This window comes from Labrus mixtus, chromosome 21, assembly GCF_963584025.1.
Source record: "Labrus mixtus chromosome 21, fLabMix1.1, whole genome shotgun sequence".
Taxonomy (NCBI): Eukaryota; Metazoa; Chordata; class Actinopteri; order Labriformes; family Labridae; genus Labrus; species Labrus mixtus.
In genome coordinates, this window is record NC_083632.1 from 6,239,830 (window position 1) to 6,266,007 (window position 26,178).

A 26,178-nucleotide genomic window follows, 5' to 3' on the forward strand; every position below is an offset into this window, starting at 1 on the left:
ATGGGGATAAAAAAACGTTATCATCATATCATAATTTATTTTTTTCGTTGATTTATTAGTCAATTGTCACAAAAACATAAAAAATAAGAAAAACAGAAATGTTCTCAAAATGTTCGTTTTATTTAAACTGAGATCTCCTGACCTTAAAAACTGCAGTTCCTCATATGTCCACTAGAGGGAAGCTTGCAGAGGTGGAAATTAGTGAATTACATTTTTACGAGTTACGTTTCTTTTTGTAGTTTTTAGTAGCTTTTAAAATCTGTAATTTTACTTTTACTTAAGTAGGGTTTGTTTTAAGTGTTGTACTTTGCTACATTTTAAATCAACATCCGTTACTGAGTTAAAAACAAACGTAGGCCTGCTATGAATGAATGGCACCGGTGCAAAGAGGCAGAGACTCGGTGCACCTTGACCTAGTGCAGCGGGTCTACCTGCAGAAGGTGTGTTTAAACTGATGTCTCTTTGTATTACATCCAAGATGATTCAAAGAAGCGGGCTGTGGCTCTGACTTACGGGCAGAGGAGCCTGTACTTAACGTTATGTTAAGATAAGGCTGCGGCTAATTTAAGTGACAGGAATCTTCTTCCAGCTTTGGGCCGGATGTCAGTTTGTCATCTTAGAGAAATATAAAAATGTCTCTTTAGCTCCTCAAAGAATCAATATTTTTTTTTTATCTCAAGACACTCTCCAAAAAAAGAGCAGGCTAAGACCGTACTCTGTTATATTATCTACAAACGCCTAACATTAATCCATCATGAGCACAGCATTTGGCAACTTTAAGCAAAGCTACAGCGAAGGAAGAAGTGCCTTTAAACAGGCAGAAACCTCGAGCAGACTCATTGAACAGCTTTCTGCCACAAATGTGTTGGGCGTGACAAGAGGGCTAGATGGAGATGCAGAGAGATCGTGCCCTTTCAGCTCGGTGATTTGGAGGCCTGAGAGGTTTATGTTACTGACGACGAGAATACAAATAGAGCTCTTCGGTGGGAAAGCAGAGTTTGAAAAATGATTGTGTAGAGCAGGGACGAGAATTTCAGGGATTGTGACCATGTTAGGAAAGATCCCAGAGAGGCGTTTCATCTTCATGGACACGAACCCAAAACAACCAGTGATTAATGAATCAACAGCAAAAAAAAAAAAAAAACAGTGACTGTTTCGATGCAAAAACCTTTATTGTCCATTTGATGATTTCTCTGACATTGTCACTCTTAATTCTACAAAAGTGGGGTCCAGACCCATTCCTTTGATATCATACTGAGACTGTTGGCCTCATCTACACATCTGGACTGTGACAACATGACTGTTTGCAGCTTGGATATAGTAGTGCAGAACCAGAGCCAGCAACAGGTACATAACACTGCAGAAGGATATGGTATGTTTTAACGTGGGCGCAGTGATCCATCATCAAGTTCTCTACAGGAGGGTGCAGGCTGACCTAGACTAACATGCTTACTTTACTATCGCCTCATGCACCGAAACGTGTCTTCTAGGAAACAGCAAGTAGTGCATTAAACGTTGTTATTGTCCCTTTTGAGTTTATGCTATGTGAGCGCGCAAAGTGTGTAGACCTTTACAAACTGTTCACATATTTTCATCCACATTCTAATAAACAACACAGTGATTTGCAACAAATAAAACACAAAAACAAGGGGGGGCAACGACAGGTGATCAATACATTAAAGTTATACAAAACCAAAAGAAGTGAAAAGGTTCACAAATGAGGAGACGGCGTCCCGTTTGGGGGTGATAATAACGAGGGGAATACGATGGATGAACAAAAAGCCGGCTTACCGCAGCGTTGGCTGAAAACTCAAATCGCACGGTAAGATGTTATTCTCGCTTTAAATCCCTTTCACAACGGCAAAAAAAAAAAAAAAAAAATCTACAAAATAATATTTAAACACACCGCAATGTCCGGATTCGAGTACAACAGGCCGGGGTGCAAACAGTTTTTGTTTGAACAGAACGTGAGCGTCCTCCTGTGGGAGAAACAGGAGATGCAGCTTGTCATCTTTATTGCTTGGTGGTCGTTGTTGATTTCCAGTTGCACTACGATAATACTGACATGCTAAGATGAGCTGTAGAAGAAGAAAGTGGTGTGGTAAGTGTGTGTGTGTGTGGTTGGAGAACCAGATTAGGGTTGAAAGTTTATGTTTTAATCCAGTTAAGTTGGCGTGTTTGGATGTCACGTACATTCCCCTTCTGCATTGTCCTACATTCTGCGTGAAGTTTTGCTTTTCAGTCCATTTCTGTTCCGTCTTTGGCCGCCACTTCTTGGCCCGTGCGCCAAACTCACAAGTCCGCCTTGCGTCTGTGTTCACATTCAGCAGAGGTGTTTGGAAATAAAGGCGAGAGGACAAACGTCGGCAGAGGAGTCGAAAAAAAAAGCTGCATGCGAAGTCGAGACAGGAGCTCCCTGATCCGAGGAGAGGAGTCAGCACGTTTTTTTTTTTGTTTTTTTTTTAAAGTTTTGCTAAGGTAAGGTAGTCCGGTGAGAGCTGACATTTATGTAGTGTCCTCTCATTCCACAGACAGTTTACAACAGAGAAGAAGAAACACATAGGTAATAAATCCGATTGCCGATCACAGTAGCCCCTGACTGTTTGGCTGGTAAGAGAGGAGAGGAAAGGGGAGGAGAGGAGCAGCATGTGTTTGTTCTAAAGATAGAGTCACAATACAAAGCTCTCATTGGTCAGACCTACAGGTAATAAATAATAACGTCACTAACAAAAAAAAAAAAAAAAACACTCCTGTGAGATAAAAGTGCACAGAGGACTGACTGCTGAAGCCTTGTTGATCCTCTTCCCTCCTCTTTCCGCTCAAGAGGAGTTTTAGCGCCAGCAACGAGGAAATCCAGGAAATGTTGACACTGATGGAGGGGTGGGCGGGGAGGGGGGATGTTTCCCTGTTCAGTGAGGACAGTGTCCAGCGATGCAGCACGATGGCCGAGTAAAAGAGCTGACTCTGGACGTGTAAGTCTGTGGGCTTTTGTTGGGTGTGAGAGTGGGCCTGTCGGGGGTGTTACACAATGAGTGGTCCGCGGCGGGGATGTTTAGGACTCTGGCCGTCCCGGTTCTCCGCCCCCTGCTCCTCCAGGTTGATGTTGCTGGTGGAGGTGTGGTGGGGACGGGGCTCCAAAACAGGCCTGTAGCCCCCCAGGTACATCAGACCTGCATCAGGAGAGAAAAGACAGACAGAGAGAGAGGGAAAAAGGCTCAAGTTGAAACATCTCATCTTGTTCCAAATATATCCTGGAAGTTAAACGGATGTGACTGATATCTAAGACTAGTTTGATTTCAGACTCTTGTCTCTGGAACCTCCTCCTCAGTAAAATTCTGCAGGTTCTGAAACATCCAGAGCTATGCGGGTTAGGTTTGTAACGTGCCAGTGGAACACATACTGGTAACTGTCATTAATGGGAAAACTGAATGGTTATTTAGCATGTCTACAGTGTGTACAGTACAGTCGTGCTGCAGGGTGGTGTAGTGGTTAGCGGAGGTTGGAGGTTTAAGCTCCTACTTTAGAGGAGCTACTAAATTCCAAACCTGATTGGTTGAACCCCTAAGCCAATGCAACACAGAGAACCCTACATCTACAGAACATGTGCAAATAAGTAAGCAAGGCTATTATGTCAACGCCATAGACTGTATAAAACATGGACGTAGGCCTCAATGCATCACTCATTGGTTTCTGAAGAGGCCTTATGAAGCCCAAGGTTGGCAGTCGCCATATTGGAAGTGCTGACTCCGACTAATCGAGAAGCAGGCAAAGAGGCGAGTCCAATGAATATCATGTAGCTCGTCAAGTTGTCGTCTAACTAGCGTATTCCATCCAAGTGACGAAAACGACACAGACAACGCTGACAGTTTCAGGTACGTAACAGGATTTGATTTCGTCAGCTACAAAATGTCCAGCTGTCAGCTCCCTAGTTCTGAACAGTTTTACTAAACCATTAGCTTTAATATAATCAGTGCGGATGACCAGGGCTGTTTTTCGTACCAGGCTGTAAACATGTTTATTATTATTATTATTATTATTTCAGATTTAACAAAAAGGTGGTACTGAGGATTCCTTGGTTTGTTTGTTTTTTTTCAGAGCCAGCCTGAAGAAGACACTTTGATGATGTGCACTTTGAGGTGTACGGGCACATTTCGATGCTGCTCGGAGCTTTTATTCAACTTTCTTTCAAAATGCATTTATCCATTTAGATGTTGTGGTGACACCGCAGACCTCCTGCTGTGCTTTTAAGGTCGATTAAATCATGACCAACGTGTTCCTGACTCGAGCCAGATAACATGCAACTATTGATAGTTTTAGGTCTAAACCACAGAGAACATCAACATTTAATAAAGTTCCTTCACTGCAACTACTTGAAAGTACATCAAAATATTGACACATTTTTTAAAACATATTTCGATAATAATTGCAGAATAAAGTGTTTAGGTGGTCGTGTGTCAAGATGTTTAAAAAATTAAATCCAATCATGACTGACTGAGGTGATAGATGTGTTACATACAAGTGAGGACAAAATACTGTAAACTGGATCTCAGGGTCTGATCTAGGGTCTGCCCATAACTTCATACCTATTCCTGTATGTGCACTGGGCACGACTCCTCATCTGTCCATCCGAAAGAAGGCGAAAGGAGGAAGAGAGACAAAAAGGAGAGAAGAGAAGAGGAGAAGGAAAACGTCCGGGAAAAGACGGGAGAAGACGTGAAGAATGGCGGGGGAGAAAAAGAGAGATAACAGAACACTTTTTTTACGACACAGAAAGAGAAAACATGTCACAACATACACCATCAAAGACAAAATGTGGGGATGGAGATAAACGGAAATGAAATCAGGATTTAAGAGGGGCGAGGGCTGAGAGCTACCGAGATGATGCAGCGCTAAAGGCTAATCGTGACTTGGCTGTTTGGCTTGGGAGAAAAATTAACAACAAAACAAAAAACAAAAAAAAAGATTAGTAAACCAAGAACGAGGTAGACACCTTTGGCCTTCATCACAGTAACCCTCAGAGTGTTCAGAAGCAGGGGGAGGATGATGGGTGGTCGGGGGGGGGGGGGGGGGGAGATGGAGGGCTGTGAGAATGAGTTGCAGATGTTTGACAAAGCAGCTTGGAGCTGGCAGACGCTGAACATGAACTTCGTCTCTGGGATGGACCCGACACTCACTCTCTCTCTCTCTCTCACTCGCTCTCTCTCTCTCTCTCTCTCGCTCTCTCTCTCTCTCTCTCTCTCTCTCTCACTCCCAAGCACACAGAGTGAGAATAAAGCATGCAGACGTCAGACACAGAATAAGACACACGCATACACAAGAAACCAACACACACACACACACACACACACACACACACACACACACACACACACACACACACACACACACACACACACACACACACACACACACACACACACACACACACACACACACACACACACACACACACACACACACACACACACACACACACACACACACACACACACACACACACACACACACACACACACACACACACACACACACACACACACACACACACACACACACACACACACACACACACACACACACACACACACACACACACACACACACACACACACACACACACACACACACACACACACACACACACACACACACACACACACACACACACACCAGGGCTTCAGCTAAAGGGGGGGGGGGAGGAGGAAGAGAGTGCAAAGCTAACCGGTACAGAAAAGCAATGAAGCACCACAACACCGAGGGGGAGGGATGAAGAGAAGAAGGAAAGCTCCAGATCTTCATGCTGGGTAAAGATGCTAAAAATACTCTCTGGATGTTTATTCTGACCAAATAATGTTGTTTTTTTTTAGCATGGCAAACTAATGTGTCCTTATCTCTTTAGACTGTTAACTCATGCACTCTTTCTTCCCCCTCATCTTCCTCACTCTCCCTTTCCCTTCCCTCATCCCCCCCCCGCCCCCGCCCCCCACAACCTCACTCTCACGCCCAGTCCTCAGCTCTCATTGGTCCATGTTCGAGAGGTTGCCACTCACCGGCGAATCGGCTGTCGGAAGCCTGCTCATTATCCAAACCCAAAGAGGGCGTGTCACAGAGGGCGACGCCCTGATTGTTATTGGCCAACTCTGGACACCTGCTCCGCCCACCTGCAAGCGAGGGCAAAGGTCAAACAAGAGCAGCCAGGCACAGCAGGGGGGGGGAGGAGTGGGGGCAGGCAGGGTGAGGTAGGGAAGAAGGGAGGGTGTCAGAGGTGGAGGGGTGAGGTCGGCCATGCTGGAACGGCATTCATTAAAACTAATGAATTCATAATTGCATTTTTTTCTGACGTTTATCTGACTTTCAGGAGAAATTGTTGTATAAACAATTCTTATTTATTTACAGTCTTTAGGAAGACTTTCATTTACATAATGTTCTGCTGTGAGTGATGTATCGATGTACTGTTCCCCCCCTTTTTTTTGAGTGCTTTTATTTGTACGTCGGTCAAAACTCAATAAAGTTTCAAATAAAAAAATGTAAGTATATTCCTGGTTTCTTTAGCAGACTTGAGGTAATGAAACCATTTCATGTGGACAATTTAAGTATCCGACTCATAAAGGAACACTAAATAAATAATGAAAGGTGCTCTGATGCCAGCCAAGAACACAGAGAGAACAACATGTACAGCTTGTTCACAGCACGCTCATTGACTAAACCACCGACCCATCTTCCCCAATAGTTAACTCTCAATACAAAGAATTTAGATTTTTATCGTTTTGGTCTAAAAATCTGGCGGTTGTTTTTTAAAGAAACCTGTTTTTTATTTTTTAAGGGACAGTTTTATAATAAAGAAATTAAATAAAGTGTTTTAAACGTAACAGAGAGTTTGTCGACATGACGTTTTCTCACTGTATTAAATGCTTATTTGATTTCCTCTTGTTGTAGTTTTGGAGGACTGTTGGTGGCTTACATTCACCGTAATCATAACTGCTTTATGTCCATGTTCGGATAAATGAGTTTGAACTAACTAGTGTTCTTTTATTTTCCATAAGTTGTACAATGTAGAAGCTGTTACCGTGATAATAATAACAGATTGAATCATTTATGGCTGAATGATTCATATTTTTGAATGTTTTGCATTTCAGCATTTACATTTTGAGTTTTAAGAAGCACGAGAAGCTGTTGGCTACCTAGCGTTAAAGCCACTGAAGAACATTAGACAAAGAATTGTGTTTACATATTGTAAATATTGACTTTTCTTTGTCAAGCAGTATTTGCACTAGCTTTGGTTACCTGTCATGTTTCTCTCTCTCTCGAAGTGGAGAGCATGAAGGAGATTGATGTTGCTTTTTGTGTTTTTGCAGAAACTCAAAACCGCCAGACTTTAATTATTTAGCCACTTTTTTTTTTGTTTTTCATGCTGCGCTGTTATCTCAGGAAACACTTCACAGTGTTAGCTTGTACATTAGCATGCCACACTGGAGTTAATTATCTTATCTATTTGGTGTCTGTTTCTCACTTATTAGGTTTGGGTTTCTCTCTATCGGTTTAGTTTTTCTGCCTTTTCCAGCATGGCCAGATAAGAGATTCTGACATGTGAAAAATGTGCCTCATGCCTGCAGCAAGCCTGTGTGTGTGTGTGTGTGTGTGTGTGCGTAGGTGTGTATGTGAAGTGCTAAATGCTGAAGAGAAAGTGGCAGAGATGGCTGGATGATTGGCAGCTCAGCACAGACACAAAGACAGGGCACATACAGAAGCTGTCTGACAGCGCCGGTGCAGATGCACACACATGTTGCGTGCAAACATACATCCTGCAGTGCGTGCGTGTGCACATTCACAGTCTGTCAGGCAGCACAGGTCCGCTCGTCTCCTAAAGGACTGAGAGGTCATTCAGTAACTCACAAGGTACTCAGAGATCGTTTCAGTCTGGCCCCAGGTGTCAGAACACACACACACACACACACACACACACACACACACACACACACACACACACACACACACACACACACACACACACACACACACACACACACACACACACACACACACACACACACACACACACACACACACACACACACACACACACACACACACACACACACACACACACACACACACAAACACACGATCCACAGAGAGACTCATTTACATGAACATGTTGCAAACTGTTTTCTGAAGAAAGGTGACCTCGTTGTTTTTGCTTCAAGCCTTCTGGTCATTGACTCTCATTCTCCGCACACAAAAACACTTTCGTAGCACTCTCCCTTTCTCACAATCATACACACACACACACACACACACACACACACACACACACACACACACACACACACACACACACACACACACACACACACACACACACACACACACACACACACACACACACACACACACACACACACACACACACACACACACACACACACACACACACACACACACACACACACACACACACACACACACACACACACACACACACACACACACACACACACACACACACACACACACACACACACACACAGAAACACACAGATGGAGCATGAAAAAGCGTTCATGATGCAGCAGCTTAAAAAGGCCAAAAAGCAAAGTGCAGATCTTTCCAAGCAATCACATGAAAATGACATACCTCATACACACACATACACACGAGCATACACACACACACACACACACACACACACACACACACACACATTTATATAAAGAAGGTGCAGGTCATGCATATGCAAGGCAGTAGCCTGGTGTGCAGCAGAACCTCATCTAAACAAAACAGGATGCTTGAACGTGCTGGCTTCCTGTTGCAAATGAGAGGACGCGCTCAGTGACGGGAATCAATCGATATGAATTGTTACACGATCGCAGACTATTGAATTCCCTGATAAGGAACAGTAGCCCTGTTCAGACTGCCGTTTCAATGCACGTTACTTAAATCCCTGTGACGTTTCACCTTCAATCTGAATGTCACAGACGCGTAATGGGGGGGACGAAGTGATCCCCCCCCCCCCCCCCCCCTCTGTACCATCTTTGGAGGTAGTAACAGAGGTGTTACAGAGGCGAGCAGGGGAGCGCAGCACTGTGTGTGTGTGTGTGCATATCTGACAGTATGTGGAGCTCCAGCTGTGCCGTGATTCTGCAATGTGCAATGTGAATTCACAGACTGGGACACCATTATCATTATACATGTGTTAAGGCGTGGTGAAGGCGGAGCTTAGTTACGGCATGAACACAGTCTGAGAAAGGGCTACTGATGGCACAACGCTCTGTCTTCAGCTGTCTGGTATGGGGGCCAGATCTCCCTGAACTTAAAGAACAGACCGAAGGGACATTGATGCTATCTTAGTTCAGGGCCTGGATTAGGGCTGCTTGTCCTCATCTTAAAGTTGAGAAAAGATTCAAAGTTGTTTTTCATTAAAGCTTCTGAGAGGAGTTTTTATCTGACTTTAAAACAGACTGATTTGGAGGAACGTGGGTTTTTGTCCTTTCAATCCTAGAAACACAGGAACTGGCCTCGCCCTAATGTTCCTCGCTATGCATTCACAAGGTCGTAACCATGACTGTCGTCTGTGGTGGGCCTCAATCGGGCGGCTTTCACCGAGTCTGAAATTTTTCACAAATGAAAAGAGGAAATTTTGATGTCATTTAAAAAAAAAAAAAAGGAACATTTTAAATCCCAGGTGATCTCAGACTAAGGTTCTACTGCACACACACACTGTATGAGAAGCCATTCACTGAATGTCGTGGTGTTTACAGTCAGCATCTCATGCATTTTGAAAGGGACTGCCCCCTCTAGAGGACAATAACCGCCATGTGTTTTTTTTTTTTTTTTCACTTTATTTTGAAAGAGCCATGACTCAAAAGGCTTTTACTGACAGCAACCACATAAATATATATATATTAGATAGACTGCTGAGTCCATAATATAGTTTGTATGAAAAGGTGTTTGTCTCATGACTTGAGTGCAACCAATGCAAAGGGAGGTGACAGGTCAGGGGGGTTTAGAGGTGAGAAATGGTCGCCATAGTTACCTTTCCCATTAGATGGAGAGGAACAGTCCTCCTCCGTGACATCATTTCCCTGAAGACGACGGGGGGGGGGGGAAAAAGCTTTTGTTAGACTTTAAGAGTTTTTTTAAATACACTAAATGCAATAATCAACTCCAGCTCTGCAAAAAAAAAACGATACGGTAATATACCGTCGCCGTGACTCCTGTGATCCCATTATCGAACAGCTGGTGCAACATAGTGACATCTTATTTTAAATATTAAACAGCTAAAAAGATTTCCCTGCCAATTTGAACCACCACGTCACTACCTGCATGACTCTTCACGGTGGCACTTATTATGAATGAAGGTAACATGAGGAGAAGTTAACTGGCCAAAGAAGAAGAAGAAGGCGGCAGGATGACGTCAGACAGAGATTTAAAAAAGAGATGAAGAATGACTGACTTCAAACTGCAATGAACATTTACCAGAACATTTATCCTGCACTTGATCTTTTCAGAGGCATTTTACATTCTTCAGTAAATCAGATATTTTCCTGTATCATTGCCTGGTTGTCTTGCAATATGTCAACCGTCCCAGAATCTCTGTGTCTTGATGTTACGGTTATGGTGGCCCGCATGTCACGTACTGTACTGTAACCCTGAGCCTCTAATCTGCAAACATGCGTGTGTTACAGTCACCTCTGAGTCCTGCTCCTCTACGGCCAGTGAGTAGTTTTGTCAGTGAGTAGTTTTGTTCCTTTTGCTCCTGGGAAAACTCCTAAAAGTATGAAATCATGAAACAACTTTAGAAACACTTCAAAGACAATTTCATCCGTCTGTAAAAAAAAAAAAAAAGAATCGGGATTCCTCACCCCGTCCTGCTGCGACGGTCCTCGGCTCTCCATGGGGGCGTCCTGGTTCTCCTCGGCCTCCGCGTCTCCCCCGTCGTCCCCGGGCTCGCCCTCGGCCCCGGCCAGGTAGGACCCTGACATGGAGGACATGGTGTCAATGCTGATGTGGGAGTGCTGCGAGTGGGAGGAGGCCATCGACATCACTGACTGGACCAGGCTGCAGCTCACGGGGTCTGGCACACAGACGGAGACACACATCACGATCGGGGTCGGGGTTTTCTTTTTTTTTTTTTTCGTTCTTTGTTTGCCGAGAGAGATTTTCTAGATTTATTTAGAGAAGGGGTCCCTACTCTCACAGAACTGCCAACAGTGAAAGTCCAACACAGCCCAAATCATATTTTCAGATTTGTATGTTTTGTGCCCACGTTAAAGGAAAAGGCTGAACATGTTAGGATGTTCACTTGTTTGTGCCGCTGTCTTTTCAAGGATTAGTTGATTACCCTGCTGCGTCACTGCACTTAGCACGGAGTGAATGCCTAGAGGTTGATCAGCGTAGCTACACATATTATTTAGGGGTCACAGCTAGTCAGACTCCTGCACCTTCAAATCTCAGAGAAAAAAAAAAACAGGTTGTACCATTTTTTTGTTTAATGCACAAGTGATCGAACATCCCCTGCTGGATCTATTTCATGTCTAACAGCAGGCGAAACAGAGCACCCAACATATCTAATCGTCACAGGGAGGTTGGCGGGTTTGGATAACACTGAACAGAAACCTGTGTTCTCAGACTATGCAACCATCTCATACCACCATAGGAGACACTGCACAAAATGTTTTTTTAGGGACAGATAAACTCTCGTTGAGTAAAGACGTACCAAACCTGCCTTCTTCTACATGTCTGGGTATGTAAGCTTTAAACAAAAGTTTACTTTTTGTGTTAAATAGGGAGTTTGAAGCTGCTGATAGGCGTATTTTTTTTTTTAAACAGAGCCGAGCCAGCTGTTTCACCCTGCTCCCAGTCTTCATGCTAACGTAGGCTAATCGCCTCCTGACTCAGACTTTCTACTTTAACACTCCAAAATGAGAGTGGTTTCCGTTGATCTGTCTGTTAAAAGAGCGGGTAGCACAACGATGACAAACTTCTGAAGCTCTTACTATCACACTTTTTGGACTAAATATAGTCCAGCTCATTTTAGCAAATAAAAAAAAAAAAGGGGAATCACAAAATAGAGACGTTTCAGAGAGGACACACACGTCTGAGGTTATTGTTTTATCGGAGCCTTTGATTCCAGCTGAAATAACAATCCTCTCTTCCTGTTTTGGGCCAAAGAGCCATCCAGCAGAACTCCCTTCAAATCTGATCCAGTGGCACCAACATCAACCGCTGCGGTGGTTCCAGCTTTTGATTTATCCGTTCATTTTTAAAAGGTTTGGCTCTAAGCTTTCTTGCTTAATGTTAGAAGGTAGGGATTTAGTGTTGTGTTTGGGTATATATTGGTTTAATCATCCATGGAGTTAAGAATTAAATTTACCCAGCGGGAGTTTTGTTGACATTTTTAGATTAATTCAGAAATAACTTTTCCAGGGGGCAGAGACATTTTCACAGCCAGAACAACAAAGAAATGCACAGATATATACAAAGCAACAGACAAAGAGACAGTCGTGCTTGGAGTGTACGTTTGAAAAGACAAAAGATAATAAAAGATGAAAAGATAACTGAACAGATATCTGAGTGTCTGAGTGTGAAGCTGGTCTGTAACGTCTCTGTCTTTGTCTTTGTCTTTTACTTTGTGTGTTGCTGCAGCTTTAATGTGATTACACAGCATTCAATCCAGATGTTTTCCCAGTTTGGAGACTGAAATGTAATCAGGTGCAACACGGTGAGGTTTCTGCTGTGTTCTTTTACGTACTGGTGACTGAGGTGCTGCATCGGGCATGAGACTTAAAACAAAGAGTTCCATAAACAAATAATAATAAAGGACTCTTTTGTGGTATTTCAAAATAAAGAAAATGTGGTTCTTGATAAGAGTTATAGTCAGGAACTGGAACTTAGATGTGAATGTAACGCTAGAAGCTTAAGGGTTTGGAATGCTTTATGAAATGTGAGTGTGTGTGTGTGTGTGTGTATGATTGTGTGTGTGTATGTGTGTGTGTGCGTGTGTACCTTCAGGGGAGGTGATGGTGGAGGAGAGCGGGGTCCCAGTGCAGGAGGAATGGTCGATTGCTCCGGACGAGGAGAGAGTCAGGTTCTCGCTGTCTGGAGTCACTCCGTTCTGTAGAAGAAGAAGAAGAAGAAGAAGAAGAGTGGTAAGAGGAGGAGCTCATCACACACACACACACACACACACACACACACACACACACACACACACACACACACACACACACACACACACACACACACACACACACACACACACACACACACACACACACACACACACACACACACACACACACACACACACACACACACACACACACACACACACACACACACACACACACACACACACACACACACACACACACACACACACACACACACACACACACACACACACACACACACACACACACACACACACACACACACACACACACACACACACACACACACACACACACACACACACACACACACACACACACACACACACACACACACACACACACACACACACACACACACACACACCTCCTGCTGGTCCACAGCCAGTTTGTGTCGACAGGCCTCGGATTCACTGCAAGACTTCTCGTCCTCCTCTTCAGGAAGCACAGAGGAATTCTGGGAAAGTGACCTGAAAATGAACATTTAGAAACAAAACTTAAACACAGAGTGGGTTAAACGTATCTCTACTTATGAGAGACAATAAAATACAACAAGGACAGTTTACTGTATATAATTCAGTTAAATGGTGTTTGAATGAGGTGTGCTGTGAACTGAAGATTTATTTAAATATGTTGTGATCGGGACTCATTTCATTCAGTCTCTTTCTTTTATTAAGAATCAGTTTATTTACTAGTTTGCATTTAGAGTTTTCTTTAAAGCTCCTGTGAGGAAATTTTGGTTTGTGTCGATTTTGGCGCCCCCCTGTGGACAAAACGGGACCTCTTTATCTTCTTACAGATTTTGTTCTGTAAATGCGCAAGTAGTGATTTTAACAAATAATCCGATCCTGGTTTTCAACAACATGTGTCACTGCTGTGGAAAAAGTGAAACAAAGTCTGTTCCTGCAGCGTGCTGTCAATCACTACGAGCTGCTTTCAGGCATTCAAAGTAACCACAGAGGAAAAAGTCAATCCTGCTGAAAGAATCTTTGCTTTTGTGGCTCATAAAGAGACATCAGATTACATTTTCAACTTTTTTTATAACCACATAAAAATAGTAACAGAAGTTTTTTTTAAAATATTTATCCTCTGTTAAAGAAAAATAAACATTTCTAACAGGCAAAAATCCATCTGCTCCTTTTGACCATTTTTGGGTGTATGTATTTTTTTTTAACACTTTTGACCCGGGATGTTTTGCTCTCAACTTAACAGGATTCAGAAGTCAATCCCTTAAATAGAAACATTTTAAATACATTCCTTTCATTTTATGATTTACGTCCCAGAGATTTCTGCTCCTTGATGGAAAAAAAAAAAGCCCTCAAGGCTAACTTTGACACAGTCTGACTCACTTTGAACCACTCTTCTTGAGTTTGAGTCCCTGACTGGAGTTGGAGTGGTCTAGAGGGGAGACGGAGCGGGCCGGTGCTGGGTGAGGCTCGCTGCTGTAGGGGGGCAGTGCTCCGGAGACGTGGCTGGGGCCGGAGTGGAGAGGAGGAGGAACAACAGAGGAGGTGTTGAGGGGGCCGTTCAAGGCCTCCAGGAGAGACACGGCCTCGTAGCCCGGCGGGATGTGCTCTGACGCCTGTGACGGAAGAGAGGACACACTGGGGGATGTGAGCTAACTCGGACTGGGATGATCATGATTTCACACATTTATGGTTTTAGTCTGTGACTCACCGAGTGCTCCTCTGAGTCAGAGGTCTGCGACGTGATGACGGGGTTAAAGCTGGTGGGTGACAGAGGACTCAGTTTCTTCCTCATGGCTCGGATCTGCAGCAGAGCTCTGAATGCTAACACAAAGACGTAAATCTACGGTTACATTAAGCTTCATTGCTGCTTCCTGGGAAATAATGAATATTTTAGGTGGTAAATCAGACGCCTGGCCTGGCTGAATAAAGTTTTTCCCTGCTGCCAAATATTCTGACGATTCATGTTTGCGAAGTTTGTTCAGCAGAGCCGTATGTGAGGGAACGTTAAATAACATGATCATATCAGCTCAAGAAACAAAAACAACCTGTGATTGTCTGAAAAGGAAGCGTGGGATCTTTTGATCCTGTTGATTAAATCATTGGCTCCTAGCTTGGGTGTGGGTGTGGGTGGGTGTGTGTGTGTGGGGGGGGGGGGGCTCTGTCAGCTCTTAGGTTGTCTAAATTAGATTTGCACGTTTTGAAGAAAAACAATGATGACACACTGACTGGAAAGTGTTTTCAAGATGTGTAGATTAAGTGTATTGAAAAATACATGATCCCCGACTCAAGACTATCCAGCTCCTCGGCTCGGCCACACTTGTAATTCAGGTTGTAAGAAAAATAATTCAAAATTCATGTCAATCTTTAACAGAAATGCTTTTTCTTCTTCGAGTGGGGCTGGCGGACGGCTGGCTTAAGGTCGCTTGTGGCCTGGTTGAATTGTGACACGTGCAAAGTCTGATCATACTGGACATCTGGATATGAAAGTGTTCTTGCAGACTCCCCAAAAAAAATCTCACTTCCTGTTGCAACAAGAATAAATAATGCTCCTTTTTCTTTAGACTCTGGTCGCTTTAACCTCTGTGTACCTTAGAAGGAGCTTTTTTTTTTTTTTTTAAGCTCCATATCTTGAACTTTTTCTGATGTTCTAAAATTGGAAGAGATAAAAAAGGGCTGAAATCCTTCGTGGGCTTTTTTTTTCCAGCATTGTAACCCACTTTCCAACAGTCTTGTTCTTCACGATTGATGGGAACTCACGCAGTCTGCAGATGGGGCAGCAGTTGGCCTGGTAGCGCAGAGTGTCTGCGCAGGCGTTGCAGAGACACAGGTGTCTGCACGGCAGGATAAGTGTGTCTCGCACATCCGACAAACACACCACACACTCGGCACTGTTGTCGCTGATCTCATCGTCGGCGACCTGCAGATGAAGCAACATTTGAATGTCGGGAAGAAAGGAAACGTCGTCAGGGGCGCGGCAGACACGCAGTTACACTGATTTATTTCACCACGCCGCCACGTCTCTTCTGATGCGTTCAAACGGGAGCAGACAGAAAGATCCTCTCCTGCGTCTCTGATGTTTACCTTTGATTCTTGGCTGTTGTATTTGTTCTCTATCCCATAGATCTCCTGCAGGAGATAGCTCACTCCGTCCACCTGGGAATGGGAACAAAGTGAAGATTACAAGGCAGCGGGTCTCGTGGGCCAGGTGTGATGTACAACAGGGAAACACAAGCTTTGGTGTTTCTTTGTCTTTGAAACGGCATAAAACAAAAGTCACACAGAAGAGAGAGAGAGGAAAGAAAAGACGGCGTATTCACCACTTGTTTCTGCTTCAGAGGCTTCACACAGTAGCTCCCGTCCATGTGCTGAAAAACCAAGCAATAAAACATCATCTATAAAGATATAATGAAAAGATGACTCTCTCTATGATTTTTTTGTTTTTTTTAAAACACCTCTCTTACCTTTTCAAAAGTTGCCAACAGTATGTGAGAGTGTCCCAAATGTTCTGCAAGGAAGACAGACATCAGACATGGTCATGGTTTAAAAAAAAAAACTGCAGCTCAGCTTTGAATCCGACCATCGGTGTGTTTTAACAAGCAGCCGCTCACCTTCCCCTTCGTCTACAACCGCCTGGACCACCATCGGGAAAATCTCTTTGTCGATATCAAACAGCAGCTGAGGAGAAAAACAAGGAGCGTGAGGAGAGAAACGGAGCGCTCATGTTTTGACAATCTTAAATCCTCGTGGTTTTTCAGATGACACACACACACACACTGCTTACCTCCTCATCAGCCCACTCACTGAGGTTAACGGTGTGTGAGGGCAGACAGAACTGCTGGCACACTCCCCTCTTGAAGTGCACCGTCTCCGACTGCAGAGAGCTGTCCTGAGGCAGGTACCTGCAGGAAACGCACGTTTTTAATACATTTTCTGCGCTGTGATTGAAAATGAGAAACACACGATGAGAGAGGAGGATAGGCAGAATTTTCCATCCGCTTTGGGCAGAGATATTCTCAAAATATGCTCAAAAGTCCTGAAAATGTTTCAGGGGGGTTGGGGGGGGGGGGGTCGCATGTGTAAACGCAAACGGCCGGCTACTCAACCTGACTTTACCTGATGTATATGACCTTTTCCCTGACCTGCCAAATTTACACGTGAGGTCATGAAGAGCTGAATGCAGCAGGAAAGATCCTGGAAAATTCAGAGCGAGCGAGAGGGCGGAGGTGATAACATCTATACTCTGAGAGCGTTGGTCAACCAGCGTGATCTTCCTGAACGTGGTGAAGCTGCTTCAGACTTCTTTCCTGCTCGCCGGTATGGATTTATTACTCATTAGTTTATACTGTGAATAGGTTTGATTAAGCGTCGCATAAAAATAAAGGCATCAACGTCAGCGTGGCGTCACACTCTGTTGCTTTGTCCGTCATTTCTCCGTGTCTTTCTTTTCACGTCACGTTCCTGCCTCCTGAGACCCCTCCCCTCCCGGTTTAGTCTCCCGCTGTGAGGTGCATATGTGAAACAGGCTAGTCAGGAAAATGTTCAGGATTTCATGTGTGAAAAAGGGGCTACAGCTACTGAGATCTGCATTTTGCCCTCCTTAAAAAAAATGTGTCAATGTGAATATTTAAGGATTGAAAGCAGATGTCTGCTTTTGCTGTGAACGAGATGTACAGTCACTCGAACTTTTTCCTGACCGATGGTGATACCTCAACCAATCTGCAACAGGAACTTTGCTTCAAAACATACAAAATAAATCCCACAAGACTTATTTTTGGGCTTTTTGTGCCTTTAATGGAGAGACAGGACAGTGGATAGAGATGGAAATCAGAGAGAGAGAGAGAGAGAGTGGGGAATGACATGCGGGAAAGGAGCCACAGTTGGGATTCGAACCTGGGCCGCCCGCTCGGAGGACCACAGCCTCCATACATGGGGCTCGCGCACTAACCACTGCCCCACCAGCGCCCCAAATCCAAAGTTTTTAATTTTAGTTAACCTAAGACCTACTGGATTGCCTCGGAGTCTGCAGCTCGTTGTTACAGAACGCATCGAAACAGAATCCTTCGCACGTCCTCTGGTGCGTAGGTGAGCAATGTGTCCATCAAAAGTCTCCCAGGTGAACTCCCACACATTGTCGTTTCTGTACTCTCCCTTCATCATACTTACACCGGCACTCCGTTGTGAAACTCTTCGATGGCCTGGTAGTAGATGGTTATGGCCACCTGTGTGTCGGCATCGAAGGTGAACTCTATGTTGTAGCAGGCCCTGTTCTTCACGGCCGCCTCGTCACCCGGCAGCTTCAGGTCCTCGCTGCACCTACAGGTGTGGTGGTGGGGGGGGGGGGGGGGGGGGATGAGTATAGAAATCCAGTCTTGATACAAACTTCATAATCGAGCATTTTTTGGTTTGTTTACATATTTCACATATTTTACATTTTTGACTTTGTAATTTAAATTGTTTTCACGAAGGGGTCGAATGAAATGTCGAAAAAAAAAACACACTGTGCCATAAATGAAAAAGAGTTCAGTGGACATAAAAGAAGACAACAGTGTTGAAATGGTTCTACGTGTGTTTATGTAAATTAAAAAACAGTGCGTACCGTACGAGCCGCAGCGTGTCCTTGCGGATGTTTATAAGGCTTCGTAGCGTCTTCACTGGTTCCTGAGGTGGAGGGGCTGCGTACGGGAACTGAAAACACAAAAGAAAAAATAATTATATACACATGGACGGAAAATACATGTTGTGAGACTAAAGAAGAGCAGCATTTATTTTCCCTGAACCGCCCCGACATTCCTCTCTTCACCACAGGGAGCTCAGGGTTACACAGTGGCCACCGCTGCTCCCGGTTTAACCTTTACGCACAAGGGCTTTCGATTGGTCAGCAGCACGAGATGTGAGCTGACAAGTGCTGAGCCAGAGCGCGGGGGGGGCAAAAAAACTGCACAGATTGTGTCTTTCCAGGGACAAGGCTGACGTTTCAGACCGTGTTTGGCACTTTTCAGCGCACACAGGGACCACAGGAGTGTGAACAAGTCCAGGGTCAAAGAGTGTCTTGTCTTTTTTTTTTTTTTTTTTTTCCCAATCTGGTTTTAAAGGAAGAATATGTGATGTTTCACACCTAAATGTAATAGAAATCAAGTATATCCTCTGAAAATAACTCTGTGAGTCATGACTGTCTACAAGGAGAGTCCCGCTGTCCGAGCCGTAACCTGCAGCGTGTTTTACATGGAGGGGGACGGCCGGGCTCATCCCCTCGCTTATACAAGTTGTTTAATTGATGGAGTAGAGAAAAGCAGAATAACATACTGTACTCGTTGAATGTCACATAAGCATTTTTAGATCAGGGTCATTCGTGTGAATGTACATGCAGTGTGAAGAAACGAGCAAACTAAACAGCGCTCGCATCAGAGTCGTTTTGGTTTCATGCCGGTGCTCAGTGGCGACATCTTCTGGATCAAAAAGTCGCACGTTCTTCCTTTAAAGTACCGGATAAGTTAGCCACGTAAGACTAATAACAGATAAGGCCTTGAACACCTCCTTTGATTGTCCTATTTTCTCTCTACACAATCTCTCCAGCAATGAAGTCCAGATCAAAGAAAAAAAATCAACACGTGACCTTCAACTTGATCCCTCTCTATGTTGTGCGTCTGAAGCCAGGAGCTGCTGACGGGAGCGTAAACGGAGGAGAGTGGAGGTGGTTTGAGGACCACTGCAGGAGAAACATGCAGGATGTGGTCAGATACCTCCACAGTACGACCCCCCTCATCGGTTTCAGTGTGTGTGTGTGTGTGTGTGTGAGAGTGAGTGGTTGTGAATGGCACCGTTTTTCAGCGCTATTACACATCTGGGCTCGGCAGGAGTCACGCCTGTAAACTGCACAAACTAACACACGATCTCTGAAAAGAACCATTCACGAGAGAGAGAGAGCGTACAGGCCACACTGTAGGTCTCATTCATCACACTGACACTGACTTAATTCTCCTCCGACGTCACGGTAACGCTCGCGGTTAGAAACTTGAATTCTGATCTAACATCGAACTGACAAATCACTTTCATTTCCCCTCTTCGATGGAATGACGATGGAGAGTGGAGAGTCTGGAAAGACTAAGGCTAACAAAAATCATAGCTGGTAAACTGTAGTGATGTTTTGGAACTAGCCTCCCATTTAAGAATGTATATTTGTATGTATGATCATCTAGATGGACACTTTTGATATCACATCATCTTCTAACCACTATACTGCTCTCGTCATGACGCATAACTCAAGGTGATGCATCAAGAGGTTACCGCTATATCATAATATTCCTCTCATCCTCCACCCTTTACATTATTTCTTCGTTGTACTGTCCTCGTCTTCTTTTTGTTTTGTTCCTTGTCAAAGCGTCTTTGAGTATCTAGAAAAGCTTTATATTTAAGCCCTCATTTTAGACCCTCTCTTATTAGCACTAAAGACCTAGTACAGCTTTTTTTTTATTATTATTATCCATGTCAATAACCCCCGACATCTGTCAAGACATTTCACTAAAGCCATGAAATGATCAAGCTCATCCTGACGCTCTGGGTGAAGTCAAGAGGATCGTGAAGGTCTGTCGAATTATGTCAGTTAAAAATGTCCAACGCCATCGTCCAGTTGTTGTTCAGAGATTACATCCGCGGCTGAAATCCATGCGCTCATTTCAGGAGTTTCTGAGAAGCTCTAAATATAGCCTGGTCCATTATCATATTCGTAGAGCGGTGTGCAGGAGGCCGAGAACACAACAACTGCGGTTGGTTTTCTGATTCCACGGCACCATCTGCTCAGAAACCACAAACGTTATGTAATGCTGGTAAAGCTTCAGTCACACGTACAAGAATAAATAATAAAAAAAAAAAAAAAAAAACATGCTAGCACCGGCTGAATTCTCTTTCCCACAGGAGGATTATAATCACCCACATAATCTGGAGGAGAAAAAAAATTGCACTCCTAATTTTAGCACCCAGTCTAGACAGAAACAGAACTTGGACTTTCCATATCAGCTTCACCTAGTCAGATTCTTTTTTCTCTCTTTTCTCTTTGGACTTTAGCTCTTTGGCTTGTTTGGTTTTTTTTGTTTTTTTTTTAATTTGCAGCTCTCATTAGTTTGACCTTCAGGTTCACGATGAGGTTGAACGAACCCTCCAGGAGGGACGTCAGTCATCAGCTGTTCTGCGGCAGGAAGCCACGCGGACCGCCGTTCCACTTTGAATGAGTCTGAAGCTGAAATGAATGAAAAGTCAGTCACAGCCTGAGAGCCTGTTAATTGAAGCTGCACGGAGGCAGGGCTGTTGAAATGCACCAGCCTCTCTGTTTGATGGAGAAGACACAGTAACACCTCAGGATGCTGGACGAGAAAGAGACCTTTTTTCTGTTTTGTTTTTTTAATTTGGGGGATCGCTGCTTTTGTCAGTTTTAAACCACCACAAACTGAACATCTTCTTACTCGAGTCAAACAAACTATTAATAAGAGTCACTTTGAGCTCTGAGATCATTTTCCCTTTTGTCTGACAGCAACCACGTCTTTGACATCAAGGAATATAAGCTGCAGGTTGAAAGACTGTACACACAAGAAATGTACCGATTTGTAAAATTCCTCTTTTTTTTTTTTTAGTATTCTGGTGAAGACTTGTCCGTCATATTGGCCTGAAGATTAAGTTTGATAAATACATATTAAAATGTGGACATTGACGTATCATTTCAGCTCTTTATTTGTCTGTTTTAGTTTGTAAGCCTCCATCTCCGTCGTCCTCTTTTCATAACCATCTCCGTGGAAAACGGTCTCATTTTCAGACGACACAAACGTTTCACTTTTAGACCAACAGGCACCACGAGTTTTCCTCAAAATGCCCAGAAAGAAAATAGAAAATTTAAACTCTGAAAACAGCTCAACAACTTGGGGAAATCCACTCTCTGATCAAGATCAATTTAAAGTGATCAAAAGCTCGAGTTATAAGAGTCAGTGATCAAAATGTGACCCTTGACTCCCTCTCGCCGGGTCGGGTATATGAGGGGAACATTCATGCAGTTGTTGCAGAGTTTCTTTTTGTCTCTCAAGAACAACTTGGGGTAGCTGAAAAATCTGCTGTTAATTCAGACACCAATGCAATCGCGTGCCAAACATAATATTTGAGTGCTGAGGATGTTATTCACAGAAACATTTTTAGCGTCTTTGGCTCAGATATTTTGCCACATCAAACTATTGAATAGGGCTAAAAGAAATGGAAACCACAGCTGTGTATTTGTGTACTCAAACCGGGGGCATACAGCCAAAGAGATACAGGAAAAAGCCAGTCTACGGCATCAGCTCTTCTCATGCAATGCATCCTGGTACATGTAGGCGTGGAGCTACAGCACATTCACTGATGGTTTTATTATTTCACTGAATGACGTTTACCTTCAGGTTTTGACATCCGAGACGAACATGAAGATCGTTTCCTTTTCAAAAATGAAAGGCAGCCAGCCGTTAAAAGGTTCGAGAGCACTCACCGCCACAGGTCTGGTCCCCAGGAAGTTAAGGTCTGTGTTCTCCCCGAACAGGTAACCCTCCGGATGGGTGGAGTCAAACTTCTCTCCCCCCATGATGAAATGGTTGGCGAAGTAACTTCCTACACAGAAGAGAGAGAATTTGTTTTTTTGTTTTTAAAAACTGAACATATACACAAAGAGAACACATTCATGACAAACACCAGGCAGGCTGAGCCACAGGCGCTGTGAAGAATGAAGTGGAAAATATGGAAAATATTCAGGCTCTTTAAAAATCTTTATTCAGAATATGGATCTTAATTCCATAAAATACTAAATCAGTAAATAAGTAGTCTTGTTTTTTTATAGGTTTATTTCTAGGGAAACATGGACTACATGCTGCACTCGTTTCCTTTCATGGATCATTGTACCCAAAGAAGATTCAGAGACCTCAGACGGACAACATCTTCAGCTTTTTGTTATTCTTGTTTTTTTTACCCATCTGGGACCTAACTGGCATAAAACATTAACAATTCCCGTAAATGTTTGAAATGTTGATTTAGCTGGCACCGTCATGCACAGATAGCTGCAGTCACTGCACAAGCCAAGAACACTCAAACTGCTTACTCTCTCTCACACGTCAAAAAAGCAAACCATTAGTCTGCTTTATGCTGGCTTTACCGAATCAGGTAGAAGTGTCAGGTAAAAAATAGCTATGACAGTTTTTTTGTGGTGATATGTTTGTTCAGACTACAAACGAAGCCTTAAAGGGCTGACGTCGGGGGGGGTTTGTTTTTGAGCTGCAGCCGCTCCACCCGTTTACCGAGGGTCCAGGTCGACGAAAACAAGACTGAATAGATCTTCTGCCTCGTAATAACAGGGTGGTGGGGTGATATCTTAAGCGTGTAATGCTGGTTTGGAGTCTTTAAATACAAGCTGTGAGGACATGCAGTCTGACAGCCCTTCTCTGAATAAGGCTTCTTTGTTTGTGCGGGGAGAGGACGAGGAGTGAACCGTAAACTAACCATGCTCTAAAAAATATACTGTGACCAACTGTAAGAATAAAAGTGTGTGAAGACTGGCCTCTCCCTATCGCCTTATTATTATTTACAGCAGGTAGGAGAGAGGAAGCGGGCCAAAGCTTTGTCACCAGATCCCAGAAACAGGAACTAAGGCTGACAGATCGGTTTCAGTAGCAGCCGTTGGCACCACCTTCCTCCCCTCCCACCACCAACACCAACACTACCACCAGCAGCACCAGCAGCAGCTCTCCTTCAGGCTCAAACCAGGACTGCAATATCACAAATCCATGCAGCCTGATTCAGAAAATCTGGGGTGAGAGAGTCTCTCATTGTGACTACAAGTCAGCTGATTTTCTTCCTTTCCATCCGTCCTTCGATACATAATGTCTCTCCAAAGCTCAGATACAGTTATTGTATCAGAATATAGCCTGGCACATCACATGCGAGTGTAATATATAACTCCACTGCAATTCAACCATTACCCTCCCAAGTCATATTTTGTGACACTTTGAAATTGACTTAATGTCTCTGTCAGCAATTGAACAGAAAAGCAGTATGGCAGTATTTCTTCATGATGTGATTTGTTGACAGTCAAGCTGGATTAAAGCTAAGCCTCGGTCAGGAGGTAAACTGCAATCAGAAAAAAAACAAATCACATACAGGACGACAGGCTGAACACACACACACACACACACACACACACACACACACACACACAGGTCAGTGTGAGGTCCAGAGGGGCCTTGTGAGCCTCTATAGTTTGTAAAAGTTTTCAATCAGATGGCAAAACAATACCTGGCAATTATTATCAAGATACACGTTTAAAGCACTTCTGAAAAATTAAGAATAATACAAACATGTCAATGCTGCCTCAAGCAAAGTGGTATAAGACCTCTGCCTTATAAATAAACTAAAGGTTCAACATTTTAGTACAAAACTATTTGTGTGTAGCCAATTAGAGACGGAGGAGGGAGGGCCATCCCTTCACCAGCCGAAGAACAAAATTGCAGACTACTGAATATTGGAAATCAATCAACGGTGTGAATGGGGAGGGGGGGGGGGGGGGGGGGGGGGGGGGGGGGGGTTGGAGGTGGTTTTACTCTATGGAGACTGAAAAATAAGTGTGTACACCCTGCACTACACCACTGCTTATAGTCGGGGCTACACATGGTCAAGAAAAAACAAACGATTCAGAAATGTATAAAGGACCCTCTGTTAAAGACACGTTTCACCATTTTTTTATTATAAGATTTATTAACTCCACTTTAAGATTTATTAGGAAAATCACTGAAAGGTTAATCATCATTGAAGATAAAGATTTTTCTTGGTTGTATAAGTAGTACTGATGGTGGGAAAAGATGACTACATTTGATGTCAATGCTTAAAATGACCTTTTATTCATTTCTCTACTCTACATTGTACCGCTGTCTGTCTTATTCCTATTTAAAATCTGATCATTTGTATTAAATATTATGTTTTTTTTCTTCTTTTGGTCACTTTGACATCATCAGTCTCAGCCCTTGACAGTGCCATGTTTCACTATTTGGACATTTTATATTGGGAATAAAGTGTTAACGTTACATGATAATGAAATTAAGCACTGGTTGGGTCCTGTTTTATTTTTATTTTTTTTTGAAGTGTACAAACAAGGATGTGCCTTAAATGACACTTTTTTTTTTTTTTGTAGAGTTAGTGCTGACGGGCCTGTCATGTTCGGATTTGTGTTATTCTCATCCTCCATGAGATCCACCATGATGACTTAATCATGCCAGTCCAACACCACCCTGCGACATGCACCAAGAAAAAGCAAAAAAAAAGAGTGCTTCTGTATTCGGCAGAGAAAATATCAAGTCAGCTTGAACGGGCTCCATGTGTTATAATAAACAATATCCCCTGTGCTGGTGTCAGTATCGCTTCAAGGACATCACGTTAACTCAACGCTAGAAAATGATGATTAAATGTGAGAGCAAATGTGAAGTTAATGTAATGTTTAGTAGAAAAGGTGAAGCAGTGCCCCCCCCCCTCTCTCTCTCCACAGGTAGCTGCTTCAGGTTGGAGGCTCAGATGCCCTGCAGGCCTGTCAGCAGCTACAAGGTAACATGGGTGATGGTGATGTTTTCGGCTACTCTCCCTAATCACAAATAAATCATGTTGCAGTGGAGCTTTAAAGCCTGTAAGCGGTACATCCCTCTGGCCTGACCTGTTGTTCGGTGACTTACCAGATTTGGGTGGATAACGGTACACCGAATTGGACGGAATGTCCACTTCTTCCACGCCTATGTTTTGTCTGCTCGTTAATGCTCCCATTTCCAGTCAAATGCAGACCACACGGGTTCACGGGCATAACACTGGGGGGGAAAAAAATGGTTTCTGGGCTTTGTTTGCGGCGTGTCCCTTTTACTCCTTATCATTTAATCCAGTTCGTGCTGCCCTGAACATTTTCTGTCGGGACCGAAACCCCAGTCATGAATTATGTGACCGTCCCGGGGATTAGTAGTTCTTCTCTGGCCGCTTATCCCCCCCCCCCCCCCTTCCCGGTTTG

The 26,178-nt window shown here is 43.7% G+C and overlaps 1 protein-coding gene across 1 annotated transcript; it reads right to left on the reverse strand.

The window, feature by feature from the left end:
- Positions 1-1,153: 1,153 nt before the first annotated feature.
- rnf157 (ring finger protein 157) lies at positions 1,154-26,114 on the reverse strand. Its single transcript, XM_061027514.1, is given in 20 exon segments — positions 1,154-3,170; positions 6,051-6,161; positions 10,032-10,080; positions 10,688-10,726; positions 10,728-10,766; positions 10,861-11,072; positions 13,004-13,112; positions 13,538-13,640; positions 14,520-14,752; positions 14,848-14,960; positions 15,897-16,056; positions 16,221-16,292; positions 16,457-16,504; positions 16,601-16,644; positions 16,748-16,814; positions 16,921-17,038; positions 18,303-18,452; positions 18,736-18,824; positions 22,639-22,757; positions 25,856-26,114. Coding segments are annotated over 20 exon segments (2,112 nt in total). The 5' UTR covers positions 25,944-26,114; the 3' UTR covers positions 1,154-3,021.
- Between the last annotated feature and the right edge of the window lie 64 nt (positions 26,115-26,178).